A 25838-nucleotide genomic window follows, 5' to 3' on the forward strand; every position below is an offset into this window, starting at 1 on the left:
GTTTGAAGTCTTAGGCCATTTCAGGTAGTTTAGGCTACCAAAAGGTATGGGAACATTTGGAGTGATTTATGGCCCATTAGATAGTTTGGGATGTCTAAGGTCATTTTAGCGGGGAATACAGGGGTTATGATTGTTAAGATACTTGGGTCAAGACCTTAAGGTTGTTATTAGCATTGGCATTCTTGCTGTTTTAAGGTCTTTTTGTTTAGGATACATCTGGTTATTCACCCTTGCTTTCCACAGACATTATCGAGGTGCCCGCCAAAGGTCAGGTACTACTCTAAGTGTTCGGGTTACCCTCACAGAGTTTGGGTTCTAGCAGAAGAGATAAATAAATCAACAAATCTATTCAGTGACAAGTGCTTTCAGGAAAATGAAAGCAGAGGGGGACTGGCAGGAGGGCGGCCGATGGATGTAGGGCACTCAGGGAAAGCCTCACTAGGACGCAAGTGTTGTGTTCAGACCTGACTCAAAAAGAAGCCAAGCATGGGATGAGCTGGGAGAAGAATGTTCCAGAAAAAGAGTGGTGAGTGCAAAAGCCCAGAAACAAGAGAGGTCTGAGGACAGCAAGGCCAGAGAGCATGAAGCACGTTGACTATGGAGAAGGTGGAAACCAGGGGATCCCAAGATTAGGTGGGACGAGACCATTTAGGTCTAGGTAGGCTAGATAAGATTTTGGCATTCTTTTAAAGGTCATTTAGGGTCGCTGAATATCATGTGGGTTCTTGAGGTTTAGAGTTGGTTCCTTCAAAGTTTAGGGCCCTCTGGGGGCTTTAGGAGCCATTAAGGATCATTTAGGAACTTTTTTTTTTTTTTTTTTTTCAACGTTTATTTATTTTTGGGACAGAGAGAGACAGAGCATGAACGGGGGAGGGGCAGAGAGAGAGGGAGACACAGAATCGGAAACAGGCTCCAGGCTCTGAGCCATCAGCCCAGAGCCTGACGCGGGGCTCGAACTCACCGACCGTGAGATCGTGACCTGGCTGAAGTCGGACGCTTAACCGACTGCGCCACCCAGGCGCCCCCATTTAGGAACTTTTATGGTCACTTACGATCTTTCTTCGTTGTATAGGATTTTTGAAATTCATTTGGATCACTTAGGGTTAATTAAGAGCATTTAAGAATCTTAGAGTTATTTAGAATAATTTTAATTGCTTGTCACATTTAAATATTTCACATGGAGTCATGTTTAATTGCTTAGGATTGTTTGGGTTTGTTTGGAATCTCTTAGGATTGTGTGGGAAGTGGTTCTCAAATTCAGTGCACGCAGGGATGGGAGGAGGTGGTGGGGAGGAGGAGGGACAATGTTAGAAGTCCTGCTGCCAGAGCTACACTTTAGAAGAATTAAATCAGAATCCCTTGGCATGAAATGCAGGCATCGGTGTTTTTAAAACTCCCCAGGCGATTGCAACTTTCAGCCAAGGTGAGAGCCATCGCTTTATACTGGTTTAGAAAAGAGCTACTTACAATGGACCAGCAGCCTCAGAACCAAGGGAGGATTTTTCAGAGATGCAAACTTTTGGCCCCCCATCGTCTGCTGAATTGGGAACTCTGGGGGTGGAGCCCAGCAATCAGGTTTAACGCGTTCCCCAGGTGATTCTGATTCTAAAGTTCAAAACCACTGGCTCGGGGTTTACAAGAATCTTCAGGATCCTTGAAGTTTTCTAGGGTGGGGGATTCTAAGGGCATTTAGGATCTCTTCCTGTCAGCTGGGTTCGTTTGGGGTTATTATTGGTTGGCTTAGTGGGCATATCTTTGCAGGGTGCTGGTAGACACCTGAGGCAATTATTTTTCAATTAAGTTTATTTGGTGACTACCTGAGTCCAGAAATAGTCTTCCCTGCCACCATCCCTGGACAGCTTCTTCCCTAAAGCTCTTGGAGAAGGTGAGCCTCTGACCTGTGGGGATGTAGGTCAGATCAGTTCCTGAGCTCCTTGGATCAGACCTCCAGGTGCATGAGGTGAGAGAGAGGAATAGGATGTATCCCGTGTGCCAGGGTGGGGCGAAGCACACATTATCCAGAATCCACGATATGGGCCTTAGTTAGCCAATCAGGTATCCAATCCTTAATAAAGAGAACTTCAGAATGTCAGAAACTGAAAGTGGAACAGTCTGACAGCATATTCTGAGTGATGTCAGGTTTCCAGAATTTGTAATAGGGTTTTTTTTTTTTCCTCCTTTTGAAAGCTGTTGCTTTTCTAATCCCTAAAAGAAGCATTGAGAGGACAATCAGAAAGTGGGTTCGGTGTCCAGGGTAACTGAGCCTAAACACAAGGAAGTCCCCAGCTCAGCACATGGAGACTGCATCGTTCAGACTCGTACACACTCAAGACGTCAGGAAACCAACCATAGAAGGGTTTTCTCCAGGTCCCTAGAACTATGGATGTGATCCTTCCATTCTGGCGTGTGTGTTTGTGTGTGTTCGTGTGTTGTTATGTCAGTGTACACGCATGCCATGTATTTTACATGCACACACACATAGACAGGTTGGGCGCACAGGGACTGCATTTCAACGGCATGAAATTGAATTGCCTCCTGGTAGGCTTTGAAGTCTTGCACTTGGAGAAAACTGACCCCAGCAGGGGGATGAGGGCTTTAATGTTCTCTACTGTGGGTTTTGTGGGGGGTTTGTGTACCCATCTGTGCTTTTGGAGCCTTCATGTTTCTGGCATACTAGCAGGAAATTTTAATCAAAAAGCCAGTGTAATAGAAACGTAAAGAAAGCATAATCCTATGGCTCCAAGGTAACTTTTCTCATAGGCTTTTATATATAGGCCTGCCATCATGTTGAACATGCTGTTTTACTCACCTTATGTAATAACATATTCCATGTTTCTACAAAAACTTCATAATTATACCTTTAATGGCTGAATAATATTCATGTTTATGGTTTCGATTTTATCTGCAGCATTATCACAGAAGGAAGGAAGAAAGAAATAGTCCTACTTGGCTTTTTTTTTTTTTTTAATTGAAATATACCTACTTGGCTTTTCCATGGGATTATTTAAATCAATTTTGGGAGAGCTGCTATCTTTCCAATCCAAAAATCAGGGATAACTTTCCATTTTTAAACTTTATTTTTTCGTATTTTATTGCTGATACACAGAAACACAATAAATTTGTATGTATTCACATCATTTTAGCAACATTGCAAAATTCACTTAGTATTTCTAAATAATTTCTAGATTATTATGACTATCTTATTTTTTTATTTTTGTTCGTTTATTTATTTATTTTCTAGTGGATTTGAATTTCAACTGACTTGTGAAGAATGTTTAATATCTTTGTTATTTTTAAAAGTTGTTTTTTTGTTTTTTGTTTTTTTTTTTACTGTTTAAATTTTATTTAAATCCAAGTTTGTTAACATATAGTGTAATAATGATGTCAGGAGTAGAATCTAGTGATTTATCACTTACATATAACACCCAGTGCTCATCCCAAAAAGTGCCTTTGTTTATTTATTTATTTTGAGAGCGAGAGAGAGAACACACAAACAGGGGAGGGGCAGAAAGAGAGGGAGAGAGAATCCCAAGCAGGCTCCGAGCTGTCAGCGAAAGCTCGATGTAGGGCTCAATCTCATGAACGCTGAGATTATGACCTGAGCCAAAACCAAGAGTCAGAAGATTAACCGACTGAGCCACCCAGGTGCCCCTAAGATTATTACGACCATTTAAATTCAGCTTTCCCGGGGCGCCTGGGTGGCGCAGTCGGTTAAGCGTCCGACTTCAGCCAGGTCACGATCTCACGGTCCGTGGGTTCGAGCCCCGCGTCGGGCTCTGGGCTGATGGCTCAGAGCCTGGAGCCTGTTTCCGATTCTGTGTCTCCCTCTCTCTCTGCCCCTCCCCCGTTCATGCTCTGTCTCTCTCTGTCCCAAAAATAAATAAAAACGTTGAAAAAAAAATTTTTTTTTTAAAATAATAAATAAATTCAGCTTTCCCTTGTTGGTTTCTTTTAATGGATCGTGGACATTTTAACTTTCTATTTCTTCTTTTTGCTTAGTTAACTCAAGAGCTTTTGGGCAAACTACTCAAATGTATTTTTGTGACTTGTGTTAAAGACAAAATTTGGCTAAGGAATTTTAACAATTTAAGTTGAACGATAGGTTACATTCTGTAAATATATGCCTTACCTTTATTTTTTCCTTCATTTCTCATTTTTTTATTTATTTTTCATTTTTTAATATTTTTATTTATTTTTAATTTACATCCAAGTTAGCATACAGTGCAATAATGATTTCAGGAGTAGAACCCAATGGTTCATCACTTACATAGAACACCCAGTGCTCATCCCAAGTGTCTTCCTTAATGTCCTTTGCCCACTTAGCCCATCCACCCTCCCACAACCCCTCCAGCAACCCTCAGTTTGTTCTCTGTATTTAAGAGTCCCTTGTGTTTTGTCCCCTTCCCTGTTTTTATATTATTTTTGCTTCCCTTCCCTATGCTCATCTGTTTTGTACCTTAAATTGCACATGAGTGAAGTCATATGGTGTTTGTCTTTCTCTGACTGACTCATTTCGCTTAGCATAATACAATCTCGTTCCATCCACGTTGTTGCAAATGACACGATTTCATTCTTTTTTGATTGCAGAGTAATACTCCATTGTGTATATATACCACATCTTCTTTATCCATTCATATGTCAATGGACATTTGGACTCTTCCCATACTTTAATATGTGCCTTACCTCTAGAATCTTCCCTTAGGATCATTTTGGGTTCAAGGTTTTCCATAGCCCCAGACATTCAATATTTGCTATGTGTGGGAGTTCTCGTCAGCAGTTTGTTCTTGAAATTATACCCCAGAGATCTCTGAGACATAATTACTTTCCATTAGCAAGACATATCCACGCTGTCCTGTGCCTTCTCCCCTGGTCTCTGGCACCAGCTACCCTCCTGGGAGCCCAAATTTCTCAGTGGAGGATACCATAAGAGACCCAAAATCTGGGTGTTGCCCACCCCTTAGATGGTTCTGCAGCCATCCATGGACAGAGTGACATTCAAAGCACGAGTTAAGGGGCATCTGGGTGGCTCAGTCAGCTAAGCGTCCAACTTTGGCTCAGGTCATGATCTCATGCAGGGTTCATGGGTTCAAGTCCGCATCAGGCTCTGTGCTGACAGCTCGGAGCCTGGAGACTGCTTCAGATTCTGTGTCTCCATCTCTCTCTGTCCCTTCCCCGCTCACTCTCTGTATCTCTTTCTCTCTCTCAAAAATAAAATAAACGTTAAAAAAAAGAAACAAAAAATTAAGCACTAGTTAACGCTAATGTGTCTATAAAAAGTCCTTGGGAAAAAAATGGATCTCACTGTAATGCAAGAATGTTTACATCAGTGTTATCAAAATATTGATATATAAAATATCCATATTATATTTTGCCTTTCACCAAAATTTGTGTTTAGATTGCAGTTCTATCATAAATTTTTTAGGTGGGAGGAGGGGCAGAGGGAGAGAGAGAGAGAGAGAGCGAGAAAGAGAGAGAATCTTAAACAGTGTGGGGCTCAAATCCATGACTCTGTGATCATGACCTAAGCCGAAATCAAGAGTCAGATGCTCAACCAAGTGAGCCACCCAGGTGCCGCTCTAGCATAAAACTTAAACTTAACTCTCAAGTTCCAACTTATGGCTCCGTCTTGAGGACCTCGCACATGAAAATTATGGTACACTGTTTTCTAGCCAATGCGTGGAGTCAGCCTAAGTCTCGTCCACACTGAGACATGTTGGAGAAATAGGGGCTGCTTTTGATCATCACAATAGACCAACAGGCAGAAACTGAAACTATCCTAAGGAAAACAGAACACACAGTCCCTACCAATGCACCCCTGGCTTTAAAGCTTCTGAAGTTAACTTCTATACTTCTATGACTTACATGCTTAACTCATAAGTAATCATTTTTATCTTCTGTAGGTTTAAAATGGAAAAAGGCAATGTCGGTTTTACCCAAGTCCAATTTTCCATAGATTTGCCTGCATCTAAGCATCTTAGCAAAACCTATTCGAATGGATTCGAAACTTCACAGCTCAGTCTCCTGCTCCAACTCCGTTCAGTACTCGCTTCGTTACCTAAAATAGACAAAACCAAATTATTTCATAAAATCTGTTTCTGTAAAGAAAGCCAAAAAGCGCTGGCTCCTTGGGGGAGAAGGTTATAAGTATTTGCAGGGTAGTTTTCAGTACTCCAACGCTTGTAAGGCTTCCTGCCTGATTTGTGGTGTTGGTGGGACCCCAGATTATCTTTTGTCTTTGTCACCTACATGCACAATCTGAACAGTACAAAAAACCTCACTGCCCTGGAAGGGTTAACTGCTCATCTGTTTCACCCAGCTTAGTTAATTCAGCAGCTAAAAAGCTACTGCTTGGAGTGATAACTCTAAATATAAAAACTCAAAACAGCACGTAAGGGGAACACTGATTCGTCCAAATTTTTCTCTCTCTTTTAAAAAGAAACCTATAAGTATCATTTGGGGTCATTGTTAAAAATCTTATCTTGGTTGTTAGCCTTTTTTAGAGGCCAAATTATGATGGACCCTAAATTCCTCCCGGGAAGACAACTGTCGATCACATATTCAAATGTTGTGAACCAATCACATAACCCTCCTGTGTTCTAGTTCTCCAGAAAAAGAGGACCCACGGGATGTGGGTACATAGAGAGGGATTTATTTTAAGGAACTGGCTCATGCAGTTGTGGGGGCGGCTAGTCCAAAATCTGCAGGGTGGGCCGGCAGTCTGGAGACCCGGGGAAGACCTCGGGCTGCGGCTCAAGTTCAAAGGCAGTCTGGAGGCAGAATTCTCTCTCCTTCAGGGGAAGCACGATCTTTCTTTTAAAGCTTTCAACCTATTGGATGAGGTCCACCCACATTATGGAAGGTGATCTGCTTTACTCAAAGCCAACTGATATACAAGTTAATCTCATCTAAAAACCACTTTCACAGCAACATCTAGACTGGTGTTTGACCAAATATCTGGGCACCATGGCTTAGCCGAGTTCACCTAGAATTAACCGTCACACTTGCCCTGCTCCTTGGGGTGGAACTTGGGCCCTCGTCTGAGGTCTTACATTTGGCAACCTCTGGGGAGCTGCCTCTGACGGAGGCAAGTCCAGGTCCCCACACCCCCACAGGGTGGCTTGGCCATTTTACGGCTGGGGAAACCAAGTCCTAGCAAAAGGTTCCACGAATTGGTCCCAGGATCGTAAGAGGCCTGGGGGTAGAGTCAGGACAAAATCTTGCCTCGTGGGATGGTGGCTCCCAGCTCTTTCCACCGCAATCGTTGGCTCCAGCAGGGCCTGAGCTCGCCGGGGACATTCTCATTTCACTTCTGACTTGGAATATTACAGCCAAGCCTGAGCCCATTCAAACCAGAAACTCTGGGGGAAGAAAATCAACTAACTTCCTGGATATGCCTTCGCGTTCCCATCCCCCGCCGTCCCACGGGGCAGAGCGGCGCGTCCGGCGGCCACACACAGAGCCATCCGCAGAGGGACTTCTCTTTGAAAAGTGCTTTATTTCAACAAGATCTACGTTGGTGCATGGAAACATATCAAAATGTTACAGAAACGCGTGGCCCCTACTGAGGCCTTGTCAAATACCACATGATCCCTAGATGCATCCGTCTGTAAGTTCAGAACCCAACAGTGAACCTGGTCATGTACCATTGCAGAGGGCAAATTATGATTAAAAGGATACGTCACAAAGCTAAAACAAGTGGGGAAACCCTCAAGGACACTAACAGTAGTAACACACCAGAAACCATCGGCCGGGGAAGCAGGTCTGCGATCGGCTGGGAAGACTCCAGGGGTAAACTGAGGCTCTCCCTTCACCGCTTGTCCACATCTTGTGCTTGGGTAAAATGCAGGGGGCACTGTAACCTCCCGCAATGGGGTCACCGCTTTCAGTCCCGTCTGAAAGGCGGGTTGCTACATTCATTTTTCTCTCTCCCCCTCTCGGAGACCACTGCTCATCTCCTGACTCAGGCAGGAATTTGTGTACAACTTAAGCAGCCACTCAAAAACGTGGGTTGCGGCATGGGGGACGCGGGAGACTTGCTCTGCTTGCTGTCTCAGCCCCCACATCACGGTTTGGCCACGAGGCCCTGAAATTCCCTTGTTCGTACAGAAATTTCTCTCTTGGCGATGTATCCAGGGCACCATATTTCTCCATGTTAATAAGGAGATTTGCATTTTTTTTTTTTTAACAGAGCCTCTCTTAAGAGTTTCTTGCGCTTCTGGGGTCCGTTGCTCCTCTTCCTTCTGACATTCTGAAATAACCACCCAACTCTGCAGAAAAGAATTCGTGCCAAGAAGTTTTGCATCTGAGAACAGAGCTGTGTGTGTGTCATTGTATTTCAAAGTCTAAGCTACAGTGATGATAAAATGTCTTCATCTGGGGATCTCCAGGAGAGAGGATTATTGTTTTCTTTCCGTAGGGAGGAGGGAAGGGTGCAAATATTTCTCCTTGAAGTCTCAGACCAAAACCCCAGTCCCCGCATTTTTCTCGAAGGTGGGTGGCTAATCTGAGCTCCTCCCTCCTCAACCTCGCTTAGAATCCAAGTCCATCGGCCTGGTGCACACTCCTCACCAGCACGTACAGGCAAGCCAAGCCTGCTATCTGTGCTTCTCAGTCTCTCCCCAAGGTATCCCCCCACCCCCATGTAACTCATCACCTGTCCACTCATGTGATCACCGAGAACGTGACCTTGTGCTTAATCTCACCATCACCTAGGGGAGCGGACCCCCTCCCCAGCCAGATGGACTCAGGCTTTTCCTTCATTTGATCACCTTGTAACATAAACCCCTAGAAAAAGAAAGCCAGATGTGGCTCTACTGCTTTTCACAAGTTAGGGGGAAAAACCTATAAATTGGCCTTTTGTTCCTCACACGATTTCAGGTTCATTGCACACAATTACATAACCCCCTACAAATCGGTACAGGAATTCAAAGCCGCCAGGCCATGTGATACCAGTGAGAAAATCCGGCTCCACACTGCGGTGAAGTGTCTCTGTTTCAGCCGCTGCTATTTCGAAGGCCCTTTCCAAAATTCCTGATCGGGTTGTTAGGAAGTAAGAAATGATCTCCAAACAGGGTGGGCCAAAATGCCACAAGGTACGGCCCACATTACGTGGAATGTATCCTGTAAGATGCGATTTCCCCTGGCTTCGGCCCTGAATCCCTCCCGCCCCCCATCTTTAAAAAGCCAGGTCTACCTTAGCATCACTTTGTCGGCAAGGGATCCGGCAAACCTGACGTTTTGCAACATCGCCATATTTAAACTATCGTAGTGCTAGTACAAATCAAAGAGAACTCTTATGAACGAGAAATAGCTGTCCAACAAAAGTTAGTGGTTAGTAGTTTGCTTTGTGGGGGTTTTTCTGCCTCGCGCACCAAGGAGAATTACTGGGGCCAACAAAGGCTGCGAACATTCAAAATAAAAAGAACTGGAAGAGAAGTTTAAGTCATTTTCTCAAAGGCAAGCCTCAGGAAGTGTGTTTGCATTCGCAAACCCGCTCTCGCCCATCTGTATGTAACAAAGGAAGCCTCTCCCGCCCCCGGGGTTTTCTGTGCATTTAGCAGAGGCCCACGGAGATGTCTGATTGAGACTAAGGTCGCCGGATTTCCAGTCCACACCCCACAGGGCTGGTGGCGCTGTCCCCGAGGAGGAGGTCGCCTTGCTAAGAGACCCCCGGCAACACGCCAGGTGGCAGCGTGCCATCTTTTTGAAAATCAACAATGAGACCACAGCTGTGAACCACCTACAGAGGCCACGGAGGCCACAGGGGACAGCAGGGGGCAGGAACCGCTCTGCTGCAAACCTCCACCTTCCTTGCAGGTGCTGACCACTGGCACTCCTTCCCCCAACCGCCCAGCTCCCCAAACCTTCCTTGGAGGGGAGGTGAAGAGATGGGGAGTTTCTCCACCACCAAGGCTGGGACCCCTGATGTCAGGAGCTCCTGGCCTTGCTTGGTTGATCTCCCAGCCAGGCACCCTGCCCCCATGCATCTATCTGTCCCTCTTCAAACTGTGTCAGCCATACTGTTGCCCAGCTGCCCAGAAGTCTTACTGATGGGGACCCCACGGGGACAGACTGTCCTGCCCTTTCCCTGCATTGGGGTCTGCTCTAAAGATCACCCAGGTGGCTGCTCAGAGAGGCCGAAAGAGAAGCTCCACCCTCCCTGTGCAGCCCGACCTGGGCCCCACCTCGGTCAATAGCAGCCTCCTCACTCTTGGGAAGACCATCTCCACACACGAGGTGAGGGCCACTTGCAAGAATCCAGTGGTTGGAAAGACTGAAGCCTTGACTTCAAACACATGGCTTCAGTATCAAGTGCAGGAATCTCCCCTGGTGGTATGAAACGGGCCGGGCTCACAGGCCTGTCATTTCTGCAAGGAGCCTCTACACTTCCCTAAAGAGGGAAACTCTCTGGCCGCCACCAGAGAACGAGGCCAGGCCCCGGCCACACTAGCCAGCCTGCCACGTACAAACCGGTGAGACCCTTCCCTCAACTCACGGAGGCACCAAAGAGTTGGGGCCGGCAGCCTGGCATGCTTAGCGCATCAGGCTCCTCTCCTGTCTTCTAGACGTGGCCGTGGAGGCGAGGACAGAGGCAGAATCCGCGCAGATCATCACATATGTCTTTGTTATTTAAAACAATCCAAGTTTCCAGTGTAAAAACGTGTGGGCCTACTGCAGCTACCCCAAGGACGGTTTATCTTTTTCCATCGCACCCCCCAGGAGCATGGGGCTGTTATTTTGTTAATTTCCAATCCCCAATCCTGTTACGTGTACAGGGAGAATCTCTACTAACATATAAATATCCCAAATGGTGCGCTGGCTGAGTCCCCTCCCTTCTAAACATGTGTGGCTTGCTCCGTGGCACTGGAGGAGAGAAATCTTCCCTCCGACTTAAACCCCTCGGATTGGTGACTCGTCTGATTTTCCCCGTCTCGGCCAGCCTACCTGCAAGCCCCGTGGCACTTGTGCTGGTTGTTTGGAATTCAATGGCATGTGAATGTCAGGTAGGCACGTGGATACACACACTTACAGTGCACGCACGCGCTCGTGTGCGGACACACGCCCATGCACACATTTTGGGTCCTTATAACAAAATTAAAAGTCCTTGTGAGTGAAAGAAAGGAGTGGAGCACAGGGTTCCAGGGATGGGGAGTTGTCTGCTGGCTTCCCCATCCTGCTCCGGGCAGCAAATGGTGGCTTGGTGGGAGCTGGAGAGGTCTGCATCTAAAGGTTTCCACGGAAGGAAGGTACCCAGCTTCCTGTGCGTCTTCTCATGTCAGCGGCGGCCCCTGTGGCATCTGGATCCCCTCCCTCTTGTGGCTCAGATTGTTGCTGGGGTCTCAGCCATCTCTTCCAGCCTCTGCCGGATCATTAGCCGGAGCACGGTGTACCTGGGGACAGGAACAGCTGCGGTGGACAGCGGAAGGCAACACACACCCCCTCTTGATCTTTCCCCACCACCCGGGCCACAGGGGCCACCTGTCGCTCCTTCTGCTTCTATCACAGGCCCAGCCATCCGCCACTTTGTGGCTTGTGTTCATTTCCACACCCAGAGGACAGGAACTGAACAGACCAAATCCAAAGTGGACAACTTGACTATAGTTAGACACTCTGGCAAAAAGAAGGATGGGAAGGCGAAACGGAAACACCAACAGTAAGGGTTCCGCTAACCGAGTGCTGACTAAGCCCAAGGCTCCACGACACAGGAGCACGGGATCCTCACCTGGGCTGGACCATACGCAATTGCCATTATTTGACTACTTGGGGGGGGGGGTACAACGGCAGCGGCAACTTCGTACGGTTCAACCTAATATCAGTTACCCGCATTTTGCGGAACAGGCTATAACAACTACCAAACGTGGGTGTCCATGACTTGTCTCTACCCCCTCCCTGAACTAATAAGGCAGCATGGACGCTGGGGTGTGTACGGCTATAGGACTAACGGGTACATTCCTTAAGTCCAGGGCTTGGCACCGCACAGCAAAAGCCATCTTAAAAGTTTGGCACATAGTAAGTGTTCAATAAATATTAACTGCTATCATACTAGCTATTATCATTGATACAGCAAATATTATCGGTGCTATTCGCCAGTGGCAGAAGTCAATCAACTGTCCCGCTGTATCCATGAAAAGCAGCCCGATTTATGGCTAACCATGGCAAAAAATATCATAAAGCATAACCAAAAACATCAAAGTCACAATAAAAAAAAAAACCCACCCCCGAGAAATAGGGTGAAACAGGTGATGGGGATTAAGAGGTACAAACTTCCGGTTATGAAATAAAAAGTCACAAGGATGAAAAGCATAGGGGATACAGTCAATAATACTGTAATAATATATGGTGACAGATGGTGACCACACTTGTCGCGCGCAGTGAGCACTGAATAATGCATAGAATTGCTGAATCGCTACGCCATACGCCTGAAACAAATATAACATTGTATGTCAACTATACTTCAACCAGGATTTTTTTTTTTAAATCCTCCCCAGAGAGAAGCTTTACTGGGCTTTTCAACCCAAATGCGATTTCCAGAAGAGAAATGTTGAGAAGGGAGAAGGGTAGCAGGAAAGGATTTCAGAGGTAGGGCTGTTCAGATTACTTTCCGCTGCTAAGATGGCTTTCTCTGGCACGCTTTTATGTCCCACATCAAAATGAGAAGCCGGCCTAAGAAGCAAAGAGACCAACACACTTATGTTTTGTGTCCCCATCTGAGATCCACATTTGTCACGGGAAGCCCCCGGAAGAAGGTCCATGGGACCCAGGCCCACACAGCTGCTCAGCACAGTCCCTGCAAGGCACCTGAACACCTGGGCTCCCTACGGCCCTGGGAGAAGCCCAACCAGCCGCCCTGGGGCCATGCGTACTTGCGTATCAGCTTCTTGACTTCCCGGTCTTCTTCCTCTTGGAGCTTCTGAATGAAGCTTTTAAGGACAGGCATCTCGAACTTTATGTACTGGGCCACCTGGGGAGGAAGAAGTAAGTCTGGGGCGCACACACACCCCCTCCCAACCCTATTCCAATTCCTTTTGGTGTCTCTCTTACGTAAGGCCCAAAGCCGCGGGCACCTATTTCTACACGGATCCAAGATTTCCTTAAAGGCAGTAGCCAAGCCTCGTTCTTCTCAAGGCTGGCATCGAGATGGCTCCCTATACGTGATACAGATCTCCTAACTTCTCATTTCTCGTCCTCATGTATCCAGTCCACGACAAGGTGAAATCAAACATGGAAAAGCACTTTCTCCTGATGCAGCAATGCAGAGGAAAACCTGACCCATGGTATTCAATAAAACTCCCTGTTCACCCAGAGGATTTATGGAACCGTGGCTCAGGACGATGGTTTGCATCTCGAGTCTCAAGCGGGCGTCCAAATGGGAGCTTACTCTGGAGAGGCTGTGGGGGTGAGGGTGGTTCCCGGGTGAGCCATCTGTCACCCCCCACAAGAATCCCCACCCTACTTTATTAACTCTTCTCCACGGGAAAAGTGGATTTCTCCACCCTATTCATGGCTACGTGACTTGTTTTGGTCAATGGAATGTGTGTGGACGTGATGTAAGACACAACTGAGTGGAGGCTTCAAAGGAGCTTACGTGGTTTTGCCTGGTTACTTGCACTACAGGCACCTGCCATGAGAAGTGTACCTCAGGGAGGCACTACCCCTTAGGCCTGGGTCTCTGAATGAGACATGAAGTGCACACCTGAACTCAACCCACAGCCCCCAGCAGAGCTGCTGCTATTCGCCTGCGGCCTCCTGAGAAAAAGGTAAATGTCTGCTGTTGTAAGCAGCTAAGATTTGGGGATGTTTGTTACCACAGCAAAAGCTGACTGACGCATAAGATAAGGTAAAATCACTGCTAACTTCTTGAAGCCGCTAAGAGAGGTTTGCAGAAACTTCTCGGGCCTCTTACGGTACCCCAGAAAGGCTGAAGACATTTACTCCTTCCATGGAAACCACTTGGTGCCTGAGCCTACCTCCAACAAATCCCCAGGGCATACCCTCAGTCTAGCCTCTGCGTTCATTCTCCCTGCTAATGGCTTCAAGGAAACCCGGTATTGAGGAATGGCAGCAAAATGGGGCATGGCCCTTGGCCAAAAAAGTCAAGCTATACCCCAGTTGCAGGTAACCCAACCAAATCCCCACCCACCTGAGGACAGACCAGCCGACCAAAAGGGGACTCACATCATAGGTGACTTCCTCCACCTGGTCCTTCTCCATAAGAAACACTTTGGAGACCTGCTCACACGGGCCCTGGAGGATTCGAGCTACCAGCGGGTAATCGGTGTTCTTGAGCTTCTGTTTCTCTGTAACACACACACAGCCAGGAGCAGCCCTGAGTTCGGCCCGAGGCCCTTCTCACCATAAGTAGTGGCCAACTCAGGGGCCCAAATGGCCCAGGCACCTTAGGAGATGCGGCCACGTAAGTCAGGAGACTGAATAGTGAATGAACAATTCTTGTTCAAAGCAACCATTCCCTCCCCCCTCTCCCTAACAAAACTACCATGCTCAAATCCTTTGGAAGATACTCTACTGGAGGAATTGGTCTCTTTAAATAAGCAGTTACGTTTTAGTGTTTGTTTCCTGACCGCATACGGCATTCCCCAGTGGACTCAGCCAGTGAGCCCACTGGCCTTGGAGGCAAACAACATCTGGAGGTTTCCAAAAGCCAAACAACAAGCAAATGAGGCAGAGGTTTGGTTTGTTTTGTTTGTTTGTTTTTTCCTGTTTTGAGTGAAGTAAAAATGTTCAAGTACACGGTATTTTTCAGACTTACCACCGCTGGTATGGACCACATACAAAGCAAACTCTTCTGCGGAATTCTCGATCTGAAGCAGAAACAAAAGATACTTGGAGGAAGCACATATTCACACATCCCAACCCCGAGCCATTCCTTCTTGAATGCCACAAAGCTCAATCAATTTTAGGCAACTTTTGAGGGGGGAGCTATTTATCTACAGCTCTCAGAGGGGATGAGGAGAGGGGGCAAGCCGGGAACTTCACCAGTCACAGCAGATAATCAGGGCTGATGCTTTCTGCACCCTGCCAAGCACAGCGTTCCACACTTTGCATGCGTTCACTCATCTAAGGCTCCCGACAACCCCTCAATGGGGTCCCGTTAACCCTCATTTTACAGACGAGGGAGCAGAAACACCGGGAGCTTTAGTAAGTTGCTCAGCTCATCCATGCAGCAGGTGATGGCTGGGGATTCGAACCCAGAGCCTGTGCCCTTAGGCCACTGGGCGACACTGGCCTCAATAAAAATGAGAATCTCTGACTCCAAAAGATAAGGGGATGATTCCTATAAAGGGATTGTGGAAAACAGAGTAACAGGACTTTTAAAAAACTCATGCACTATAATTTACACATCTACTGAAGTTCCTTTTTAAAAAAAATTTTGGGGGGTGCCTGGGTGGCTTGGTTGGTTGAGCGTCCGACTTCGGCTCAGGTCATGATCTCACGGTCCGTGAGTTCGAGCCCCACGTCGGGCTCTATGCTGACAGCCAGAGCCTGGAGCCTGTTTCGGATTCTGTGTCTCCCTCTCTCTCTGCCCCTCCCCTGTTCATGCTCTGTCTCAAAAATAAATAAAAACGTTAAAAAAAATAATAAAATAAAATAATTTTTTTAATGTTTATTTTTGAGAGAGAGAGTGAGCATGAGAAGGGGAGGGGCAGCGAGAGGGGACAGAGGATCTAAAGGGGGCTCTGTGCTGACAGCAGAGAGCCTGATGAGGGGCTCGAACTCACAAACTGTGAGACCGTGATCTGAGCTCAAGTCAGACGCTCAACTGACCGAGCCACCCAGGCGCCCCCTGAAGTTCCTTTTTCAGAGTCGGTTCCCCAAATGTGTTTCAGAAGTCAGTCTGTACACAGAGCCCCAAACCAGGCATCAGGCCTGGGGTCTCAGAATCCCGCGCAAGTTGCCCAACAGGCTCCCGGCCTCACCTCCGGGCTTTGGACTCAGCAGGTCTAATTCAGGGCCGGGGCCTGAGAAGCTCTGCTTTGCTGACAAGCTCCCACGTGATGCTGATGCCGCAGGGTCTGAAGAACCAAACCGTCTGCCCGGTGCCCCCTTACCACACACTCTCCACGGCCCCCCTTCCCGCCCCGGGCACACGCACCAGCCATCCCAGGCCAGCCAGCAGAAGGAACTTGCCTTAAATTTGTTAAGCAGCAGCTTCAGGACCTGTGGGGTGGTCATGGTGCTGTTGATGCGGACGTTGGTGACAGAACCATAGGCCGGCGTGAACACTGACGTCTGTCAATAGAGAGGTCTGGTTCAGGCTGGCAGTGGGGACAAGGACCGGGGCACTAAAACTTGGGTGTCCAGGCCCCGCGACCTGGGGTACAGGGCCCAGTGACAATGGCACTTACCCTGTGCACCCTGAGAGCCCCCTGATGGCCTGGCAAGCAGTGGGCCTTGATGTCAATAAGGCCGCGCTGGGCTTTGCCTAACTCAGGAGCTCATCGCCCACCCGCCGCCCCCGAGGGAGGCTGGGGGTTCTGAGCTTGGCACGTGGCAGGGCGGGGGAGGGGGAATAGACCCAGATAAGGAAGACCTCCTCTCCAGATAAAACACACATGAGGCCCCCTCCACTGTGACTTCCACACAAGGTCTCTGACCGCTCTCCCATGATGCACTTGCTTCCGGGGCTGGGTTCGGACCAGGCAGCAGGAGGAAAGAGGGTCAGCTAGCTTTGGGAGAGGCAGGCGGTGCAGGGACACCCCTGCCTTGAGTCCTGCAGCTCTGTGTCAGGGGCGGCACTTAGCTCACAGAAACGGGAGACCCCACAGCAGCTAAGAGGCACGCGGTGTAGGAAGTGGGTAACGTGTGGATTTTCCGGGGAGTGGGGAATGGCTCTGATGTTTGTGGGGTCATCTCACCCACCACCATGAGGGGACTCCTGATCTGGGGTCCCTCACCCCTCACAGGGCCGGCAGAGCCTGAAGCCCACCCACGACCCAAAGACGGAACAGCAAACACTTGGCTTCCCACATGTCTGCGGCCTCGAGGGGGCGGCTGCCCGGGGAGAGACCTCATTCCCTTGAGGCTCCCCAGGCCCCCGACCCCCCCCATCCTCTCTACCTTGTGGTTGTAGAAATGGCCATTGATGGAGAATCGGTGGCGTCTGATTCGCCTCTGGTCACTGGGTGTCCTCACGTTGCCACGGCGACGCACCCCAACGTCACTGCGCGTGCGCATCAGCTGTGGGGTGTCTTCCTGCAGGGTCTTCAGGCCCCTGGAGTCTAAGAGGGAAGGGAGAAACGAGCTCTGTCTGCCTGGACCCAGGACGTGGCGGTTCGCACACAGTAGCACCCTTTTTGTGGCCAACGCTACGGTACCCACGGCCGCCTCCCCCAAAATGCGTTTCATAAAAACAGTGTTTCCCGCTGGGAGGGTGGGGGTGGAAACATATGGTGTGATGCACTGAGAAGCAATCCAGTGACAAGGTTCAGAGCACAGACTTCAGAGCCAGATTCCCAGGGTCAAGTCCCAGCTCCACCACTGCCATGCATCATGAACCCCTCTATGCCTCAGTTCCCTCACCTATAAAATGGGCATCACGGAACTGTTGTGAGAGTTTAGTGAATTAATTCACACAAAGCATTTAGAATAGCGCTTGGCACAGGATAAGCACGACATAAGGACGTGCAAGATATAGCAAGCTGACAATATCTTCAAGATTACACATGCGCATAGCCTCAGACCCAGAAATTCCACTTGGAAGAATCCTACAGACACTGATGAATGTGCGAAATGACACGTGTACAAGGCCACTAATTGCAACCTTGTTTGTCACAGCAAAAGACTGGAATGACTTGGGGTGCCTGGGTGGCTCAGTTGGTTAAGCGTCAGACTCTTGATTTCGGCTCAGCTCACAATCTCATGGTTCTGTGGGATCAAGCCCCACGTGGGGCTCTGAGTTGACGGCATGGAGCCTGCTTGGGATTCTCTCTGTCCCTCTCTCTGTCCCTTCCCCGCTCATGTGTTCTCTCTCTCTCTCTCAAAACAAAAGACTGGAATGACTTCAATGTCTATCAGTAGGGAGTGATCCACATTTCTTCACACAATGGAAAGAACACAGAAGTTCTTCATGGATTTGTACGGAACAGTCCTCAAAACAAACTAATAGAAACAGGGATGTGCAGGGGCGCCTGGGTGGCTCAGTCGGTTAAGCGTCTGACTTCGGCTCAGGTCATGATCTTGCTCGGTTTGTGAGTTCAAGCCCCGCATCGGGCTCTGTGCTGACAGCTCAGAGCCTGGAGTCACCTTCAGATTCTGTGTCTCCTCCTCTCTCTGCCCCTCCCATGCTCATGCTCTGTCTCTCTCTGTCTCTCAATAATAAATAAATGTTAAAAAAAAAACTTTAAAAAAAGAAAAAGAAACAGGGATGTGCAAAATGCTACCCTTTGTGTAAATGGAGGAAGAAAAGAAATGACGTCCGACGATAAAGGTATGTTGCTGTGTATTTGCTTGTATTCATATAGAATATCTTGGCAAGATATTCTCACCATGCCTTCAGGTTTTTTCTAGAGAGAGAACCTCTAAGGTGAGTAAACAAAATGGGGAATTTTCACCTGTTTCCTTTGAATCCTCTTTGAATCCTGAACCATGTGAATTTCATTTATTTAATTTACAACATCTATAACCGCATCGGTCTTCACATAAGTGGGCCCAAAGCAGGAGCCCTGCCCTCCACGCACGTACCTGTGGGACTCGATGTCTGTTCACTCTCGGGTGGGGCATCCACTTCTGAGATCTGAATGTTGGGCACAGTGAGGGGCTTCAGGATGGTGCTGGGGAGGCAGAAAACAAAAAGAAGCCTGGCTCAACCCCTGTGGAGAGATACTCCCTCTCCTGCAAGGGGAGCACTTTGCCTGTGCCAGGCAGGGGACCAGCCACACCCTCATGGACGGCCCGTGCTAAGTGTCCCATGAGGCTGGCCCGGCTCCAGGGCTGAGCCCTGGGTAGGGAGGGGGTATGTCGGAGGAGAATATGCTCATTCCCAGCATCTGCAGCAACATAAGCACCCAATTCACCAAGGCCAGGATGGAGAACACCGAAGAACAAAATCCACGTGCTATGTGCGTGCAGTTTCTAAGCACATACGGGTTCTATAGCTTCTTTGGGAAACCCTAATAATCTCCGGACAAGATTCCAGTTTGGATCCTTTTCTGTTGTAGGAGTGACTCTAAAGGAGTCTAAAAGGAATGGCATCTACAAGGAATGGAAAGTAACAGGTTGGTTGCCGTGAGGGTCAGGGCCTCATCGGAGGGGCCACTGATGATCGTGTTCTTGGGGTTGCCGGACGGAATGCTCAGCCGAGCTGGAGAAAGGATCACAAGCAGGCAGTCTGAGCAGAGTCCTGGTGTTGCCATGGTAATTGGCAAATGACTCCCCGAAGCCAAAAGGGATAATGACAGCAGCTCAGAGAAGCACACCCAAAATCAACAGAGGATTTGGCTCGAAAGGAGAATCATACTTAACCAATGAGGACCATCCCATAATGAGAAGAGTGTGGGCTCCCCGGCACCCAGCAGAGATGGGACTTATGGTCCAGGGATGATAGTTTTAAAAGACAATAAAAATTGAAAATCTGAAAGAACTTCTTGTTGTAGTAGAACTCTGGACTTCTGACCCTAGAATGGAACTGGTCAGAGCCTCTCAGGAATGATGAACACTGGACGCTCACAGGGGCCACCGCCCGTTCCCGCATCGAGACAGAAACTGGCCTCAGCATCCTTCTGGACACAGTGGTCCAGGCGGTCACGTTATTAGAGCAGGCATCAGAGCTAACATTCTTACGGTTCTGAAACTCTCTCAAAGTACTAGCAGGTTTCAAGAACCAACCAAGACCGCTTGATGTTGCAGGGATGGGGGAAGAAACAAGTGTGCAGGGTGAAGGACCCCTTAGCAGGCTCAGCCGAAAATCACGCGGTCAAACGGCATTTTAAAAATCCTCTCACTTAGGGGACGGAATGCAGCATAGTCTGGGCACTGGGATGCGGCTGTGGAAAGGGCTTGACCCACAGGAAATCAAATATGGTAGAAATGCTGAAATCAGAGTGGAGTGAGAAACCATCAAAGACAGATGAAGCCAGAGAACCTTGACCAGACATCGCAGCGCCTGATGGGATGGGCAACAACTTCCCTCCTAAAATTCCCTTGGAAAGAAAGCAGATCAGCTCCAGGGTTTGGCCACAGTGTGGCTTTCTCTCCACTTTAGAGAAAGATTGATTTGGCTGTGGAGTTTAACAGAACATTCAGCGTGTCCAACAGACAGGGCTTGGTTCTGGGTTAAAACAGAAAACACATCGCTGCGGTTTTGGCTGCGAGGTCGGCACCCCCCCTCCCCCCCCTCCCCACTCCGGCCCCAGGGTAGCAGGGACCAATGACAAGTGTCTGGATGGAACGCAGCTAGTCACTTGATACCAACAACTAAAGTCCCAGAAAGAAGGCCCGGTAAAGAGGGCGGGCCTCACTACAGGTGCTCCGCCATCTGGCAGCGGAGGGAGGGAAGGAGCAGACCTTCCCAGACTCCCAGCGGGGACCCGGAAGAGGGGGCCTCCCAGACATGCAGAGCTTCCATGTTGGAACCCTAAGTGTCTCCGGAGCAGGGTCATTCTATGAGGAGGGGTCCCCGTGGAGAGGTGCTGGGACACCAGGTGTCCCCTTGGAAATCTGTAGGCTAGGCCTGGCTGGCCGCTGGCGGTTCCCCTCAGAGGCTCCAGAATTCTCCATGACGGAGGACACACTGCTCAGCCAGGCGCTGGCTGGTGCGACTCCCCTCTCACTCTCATCCAGTGATTGTGGTGACAGGCACGGTGGCCAGATCACACGAACATCTGCTCCTTCCTCCTCCTCCTAAGCCGAGAACAGGTGCACCCGCAGCGCAGGTGGGAGAGTGGGGCGCTGGGGTCAAGGCTCGCTGGACGAAGGTGGCATTTACCAACTCAAGAACATTCAAGAACGGAACCCCCAGACACGCCCGGTCCCCCCCGCCCGGTCCCATCTCTCCCCACTCACCCCTGAGCCCCCAAGTTACAGCCAGAGTGCCAGGAGGAAGAGGATGGCGGGGGGCGAATGCGTTCATTGTCATCTTGCATCTGCAGGCGGATGGGCCGGCGCAGCCCCCAGGAGATGTTCAGCAGCCCCTCCACGATGAACTCATCTTCCTCCTGCCCACGGAGCAACTGACACAGTGAGCCAGCCCAGAAAACCCCACCAGCGCCACGCTGAAGGACAGCTGACAGCACCCTTCTTGATGTGTCCTTGCTGGGCACGCCCAGTTATACTCACACCCCAGCTCCAGGACGCGCCCCACTGCAAACTACCCCGATGACCTCACAGGTCAACACAAAAGTTGCCCTGAAATTCAAGTACATGTGCGTAAATTATAAAAAATGGGGTATTTTTTCAGGCGCCTGGGTGGTTCAGTCAGTTAAGCATCTGACTTTTGATTTCAGCTCAGGTCATGGTCTCACAGTTCGCGAGCTCAAGTCCCACATCGGGCTCTGCGCTGACAGTGCGGAGCCTGCTGGGAATGCTCTCTCTCTCTCTCCCTCTCTCTCTGCCCCTCTCCTGCTCGTGCTCACGCTCTCTCGCTCTCTCGCTCTCTCTCTCTCAAATAAAGAAACTTTTAAAAAAATGGGGTGTTTTTTAATACTTTGCAGAAAAAAGAATACATCTTTTAAAGTGAGACTAACCTTGCTAACAAAGCAAGAGCTAAATTCTTGCATTAGCTACTTCCCCTCTCCTACCAGGGAAAGTGATACGTGTTTAGCCGTAACATGTGTTTAGCAATCTGACCTGCCGGTTGAAGGAGATTCAAAGTAACGTTTCCCCAAGTTGATTCTACAGAATACTAGCTCCTCTAACAGGTCACCTGTTACCTTAAAAAAGGGTGTCAAGTGATCATGAGTTGGGAGATGATGTGTTAATCAGATTTCTTACCAGCAGAACTTCCCAGAGCCTTTAATTAGTTAATGTGCTACCTGACGGCTCTCCACGAGGTGAACAGGTCCTGTAAGGATTCCCAGTTTATACTCAAGGGTTGTTGACTGGTAAGAAATTAAATGTGAAACCCTTTTAAGTGCATCTGCATGTTTTATCCCAAAGAAATTAGTCTCATTGATGACCGTGAAACCCTTTCATCACAGAACATTCTGAGAATTTATTCTGTAAGACGCAGCCCAGAAACGTTGTTCAAGGACCTAAATCTTGCAAATGGCCCAGCCACGAATTAGGAGACGTTTTCAGGACAATGCATAAAAGGGTCAGGCCTTCTTTCCCAAGTCTCAGAAAAACCCACAGATGTCAGACCTGGGCCACAGCCACGTCTTTATGCTGTACGGATAAAGATGACACCTGTCCAATGAACCACTGACCTGGATCCCAGGATCACCCTCGGAGAGGTGGGGGAAGAATAAAAGAAAGCAGGAGATAAGTGAAACAACTTTCATGTGTGGGGGAAGCTTGGGGAGAAAGCTTTATTTAAGAACAGGCCATATGGGGCACCTGGGTGGCGCAGTCGGTTAAGCATCTGACTTCAGCTCAGGTCATGATCTCATGGTTCGTGAGTTCAAATACCATCTCTGCTCCTCCCCTGCTCCCACTCTGTCTCTCTCTCTCTCTCTCAAAAATACATCAACATTAAAAAACTTTATTAAAAAAGAAAAAAGAACAGGTTATATGTATGCCTTCTAGCTGGTCGAGGCTGGCATCACTACTCTTACATCACATGATTTAGGCAAAGTAGGACTTTGCCTGGTTTAAGGGCCACAGAAAAAGTCACTGCATCTCACATACTATCCCCAACCAGCCTGCCTTAGTAGTTGAAATTCTACCATCTGACTGATACCTGTTTCTATGGATTAAATCGCCATGGCTATACACATATCTTCTTATCAGTCTAGAACACTTGAGTATAAATTACTCTACCAGGCTCCTATATAGCTCATCATCTACCTGATAACAGGCTTTACAGAAATGGATACAGGATGAGTAAGCTTAGATTCAGGATGGGGGCTGGGAAAAGACGGAAGGATAGCAAAGAGCATCCTGGGAAGACACCCTAGGAAGACCGCTACAGCTGTGGGGAAGGGCAGAGCATTTCTTCGCAGACCTCACATGATTTGCCGATTTCATGAAAGTCCCCCTTTGGGGGCCCCCCCCCCCCCCCGGCTCAGCCTCACATCCCCAGAAATGTCCTTGGAACAGAAAAGCTCATCCTCTTTAGAACAAAATGAGCCTGGGGGTATCCTTCCAAAGAACTCCAGGGACACCACTGACATCCTAAATGAGAGGTCTCTCCCAGGGGCAGGAGAGGCAGGGACCCTTAGACCCAGAGACACGGAGGCAAAGTCTGGCCGGCCCACAGGCCTTCCCCGGGGACGCCTTACCTCACGGTGCCGCAGCTGCAAATTCTGGCCTTCATAGTACAAATTGTAGGTCTTCAGATGCAGGAGAAGTTCGTTCCTTAGGGGAAAAAAATACAAAAGGTGTAACACTCTTAGCTGAAGCCACTGAATGCCGTCATTCCCTCTTTTCTCACCTCTAACCTGGCCTTCAGCCACCCCAGTCTGGGTGTCTGTCCACATGCATGTACACACACACACACACACACATAGCCACCACCCCCACCTTCATGTTCCCCCAAGATCCAGGTCAAGCGTAGACACCAAGCGTAAGGAACAACTCCAGAAAACCAAGGCAGGCCACGCCTGCTGACGAAGCCTGGCAGTTCTGACCACGCTCCCTAAACCCAAGCTAAATACGCCGTCCCCCACGAGGCACAGACTCAGAGGCCAACGCACTACAAAGTCCACAGACAAGGTTTCTCTGGCGTCTCCACTGTCTGTCCTCCGTCACATATGCTGTGAGTTAGGACAGGATGATCCCTGTAGGCCTCCGTGAGACTCAGAAACTTCTGGGCTTTTCAGAAAGTTAAAAGGTCTGGACCCCACCGACTTAAGCTTCATAGACATGACCTTAGGGCGTGTTTAAAAACCTACAGACTCCCATCAACAGTGGAGTGGATGAATAAAGGGAGCTGAGTCACATAGTGGAATATCACGTAGCCGCAAGAATATGAACGAGCTACGCACAACACGATGAATCTCACAGACGTTATGCTGAGCAAAAGAAGCCTCACACAAAAGACCACGTATCGTATGGTTCCAGGTATGTAATGTTTAAAATGGGTGCTAGAGGGGCGCCTGGGTGGCTCAGTCAGTTGAGTGTCGGACTTCAGCCCAGGTCATGATCTTGCGGTCCGTGGGTTCGAGCCCTGCATCGGGCTCCGTGCTGACAGCTCGGAGCCTGGAGCCTGTTTCAGATTCTGCGTCTCCCTCTTTCTCTGACCCTCCCCTGTTCGTGCTCTGTCTCCCTCTGTCTCAAAAATAAATAAACATTAAAAAAAAATTTTTTTTTAAATAAAAAAATAAATAAAATGGGTGCTAGAATTCAGGATAGTGATTCACCTTGGGGAGCAGTGACCACAAGGGGGCAGAAGGGGGTTCTGGGCCCTGGTAATATTCTATTCTACAAACTTTTATCTTTTTATTGTATTCTAGATGCTTTCGGTTTATTTTATTTTTTGTTTATTTATTCTTTTAATTTTTTTTTTTCAACGTTTATTTATTTTTGGGACAGAGAGAGACAGAGCATGAACGGGGGAGGGGCAGAGAGAGAGGGAGACACAGAATCAGAAACAGGCTCCAGGCTCTGAGCCATCAGCCCAGAGCCTGACGCGGGGCTCGAACTCCCGGACCGCGAGATCGTGACCTGGCTGAGGTCACCCAGGCGCCCCTATTTATTCTTTTAAATGTTTATTTCTTTTTGAGAGAGAGAGAGAGAGCACAAGTGGGGAAGGGGCAGAGAGAGGGGGAACAGAGGGTCTGAAGCAGGCTCAGTGCCGACAGCGGAGAGCCCGACGTGGGGCTTGAACTCACCAACTGTGAGATCATGACCTGAGCCGAAGTCGGACGCTTAACTGACTGAGTCACCCAGGTGGCTCCTTTCAGTTTATTTTTTAAAAAATTTGGGGCTGCTTGGCTGGCTCAGTGGAGGAGCATGGGACTCCTGATGTCAGGGTCGTGAGTTCAAGCCCCATGTTAGGTGTGGAGACTGCTTAAATAAATAAATAAACAACAAAAAAAATGTTTTTTAACTTGCCAATCTCCCTCCGAAGCCTCGTATCAGGCCTCCCTAGCTGTTAGATCCTGGTTTCCAGGTGGTCCTCTGGAAACACAGCTCTCCTGAACAAGAAAGAGAAAGGACTTCCCGCCTTTGTGATCAGGGTGAGCCCTCTTCGAACCTGAGAACAGTCTATGGGAAAGTGCATGCTAGCGCCTGGGGGCTGGGAAGGGAGAGGTTTGAGGAGGCTGCCGTGTGCTTTTGCCTCATCTCAGGCAAGAGGTTATGAAGTTCGGTCCCTCTGACTCCAGCCATTTCAACACAGCGATGCGGGGCCACACCAGAGGTCAAAGCTGGCTTGAAATTCCAAGAATCTCCTGCCAAGCTAAACCTAGAAAAATCGGAGTAATTCTATGGAAGCCTAAGTGAATTAGTGAAAAATGTGACTCCAAATAACCTAACGCAAGAGCCGTTTGGCCCTTTTGAACATGCAGATCTCAAATTACTGGTCAGCAGAAGTCCCCGGGGAAATCCATCAATGAGGAGATAAGAGCGATCCATATCTCACACAACTGCGTGTCTGTATATGGCCAAATATGTGTAAAGGAATTAAAACAATTTGGTGGCAGATAAGCTGAACATTTAGGTCAGATACAGAGCACCCAGCATGAACAAATCCTGGTGCCGGATATAAAAATGCATCCTCAAAC

The 25838-nt window shown here is 48.6% G+C and overlaps 1 protein-coding gene across 7 annotated transcripts in view; it reads right to left on the reverse strand.

Annotated features, from left to right (window-relative positions):
- Positions 1-5261: 5261 nt before the first annotated feature.
- RASSF2 (Ras association domain family member 2) overlaps positions 5262-25838 on the reverse strand; it is a 46662-nt gene continuing 26085 nt past the window's right edge. For 6 of the 7 annotated variants that reach the window (XM_030310025.1, XM_030310023.1, XM_030310024.1 and 3 more), the window contains 9 exons: positions 23394-23469; positions 21019-21170; positions 18700-18788; positions 17077-17237; positions 16147-16248; positions 14768-14819; positions 14176-14297; positions 12864-12961; positions 7476-11390 (listed from right to left, as the gene is read on the reverse strand). In XM_030310025.1, coding sequence (XP_030165885.1) covers positions 11321-11390; positions 12864-12961; positions 14176-14297; positions 14768-14819; positions 16147-16248; positions 17077-17237; positions 18700-18788; positions 21019-21170; positions 23394-23469 — 922 coding nt within the window. In that variant the 3' untranslated portion in view covers positions 7476-11320. Of the gene's footprint in view, positions 6056-7475; positions 11391-12863; positions 12962-14175; positions 14298-14767; positions 14820-16146; positions 16249-17076; positions 17238-18699; positions 18789-21018; positions 21171-23393; positions 23470-25838 lie in introns of those variants that run through there. The other variant, XR_003967665.1, reaches the window with a different exon arrangement.

Source organism: Lynx canadensis, chromosome A3 (assembly GCF_007474595.2).
Source record: "Lynx canadensis isolate LIC74 chromosome A3, mLynCan4.pri.v2, whole genome shotgun sequence".
Taxonomy (NCBI): domain Eukaryota; kingdom Metazoa; phylum Chordata; class Mammalia; order Carnivora; family Felidae; genus Lynx; species Lynx canadensis.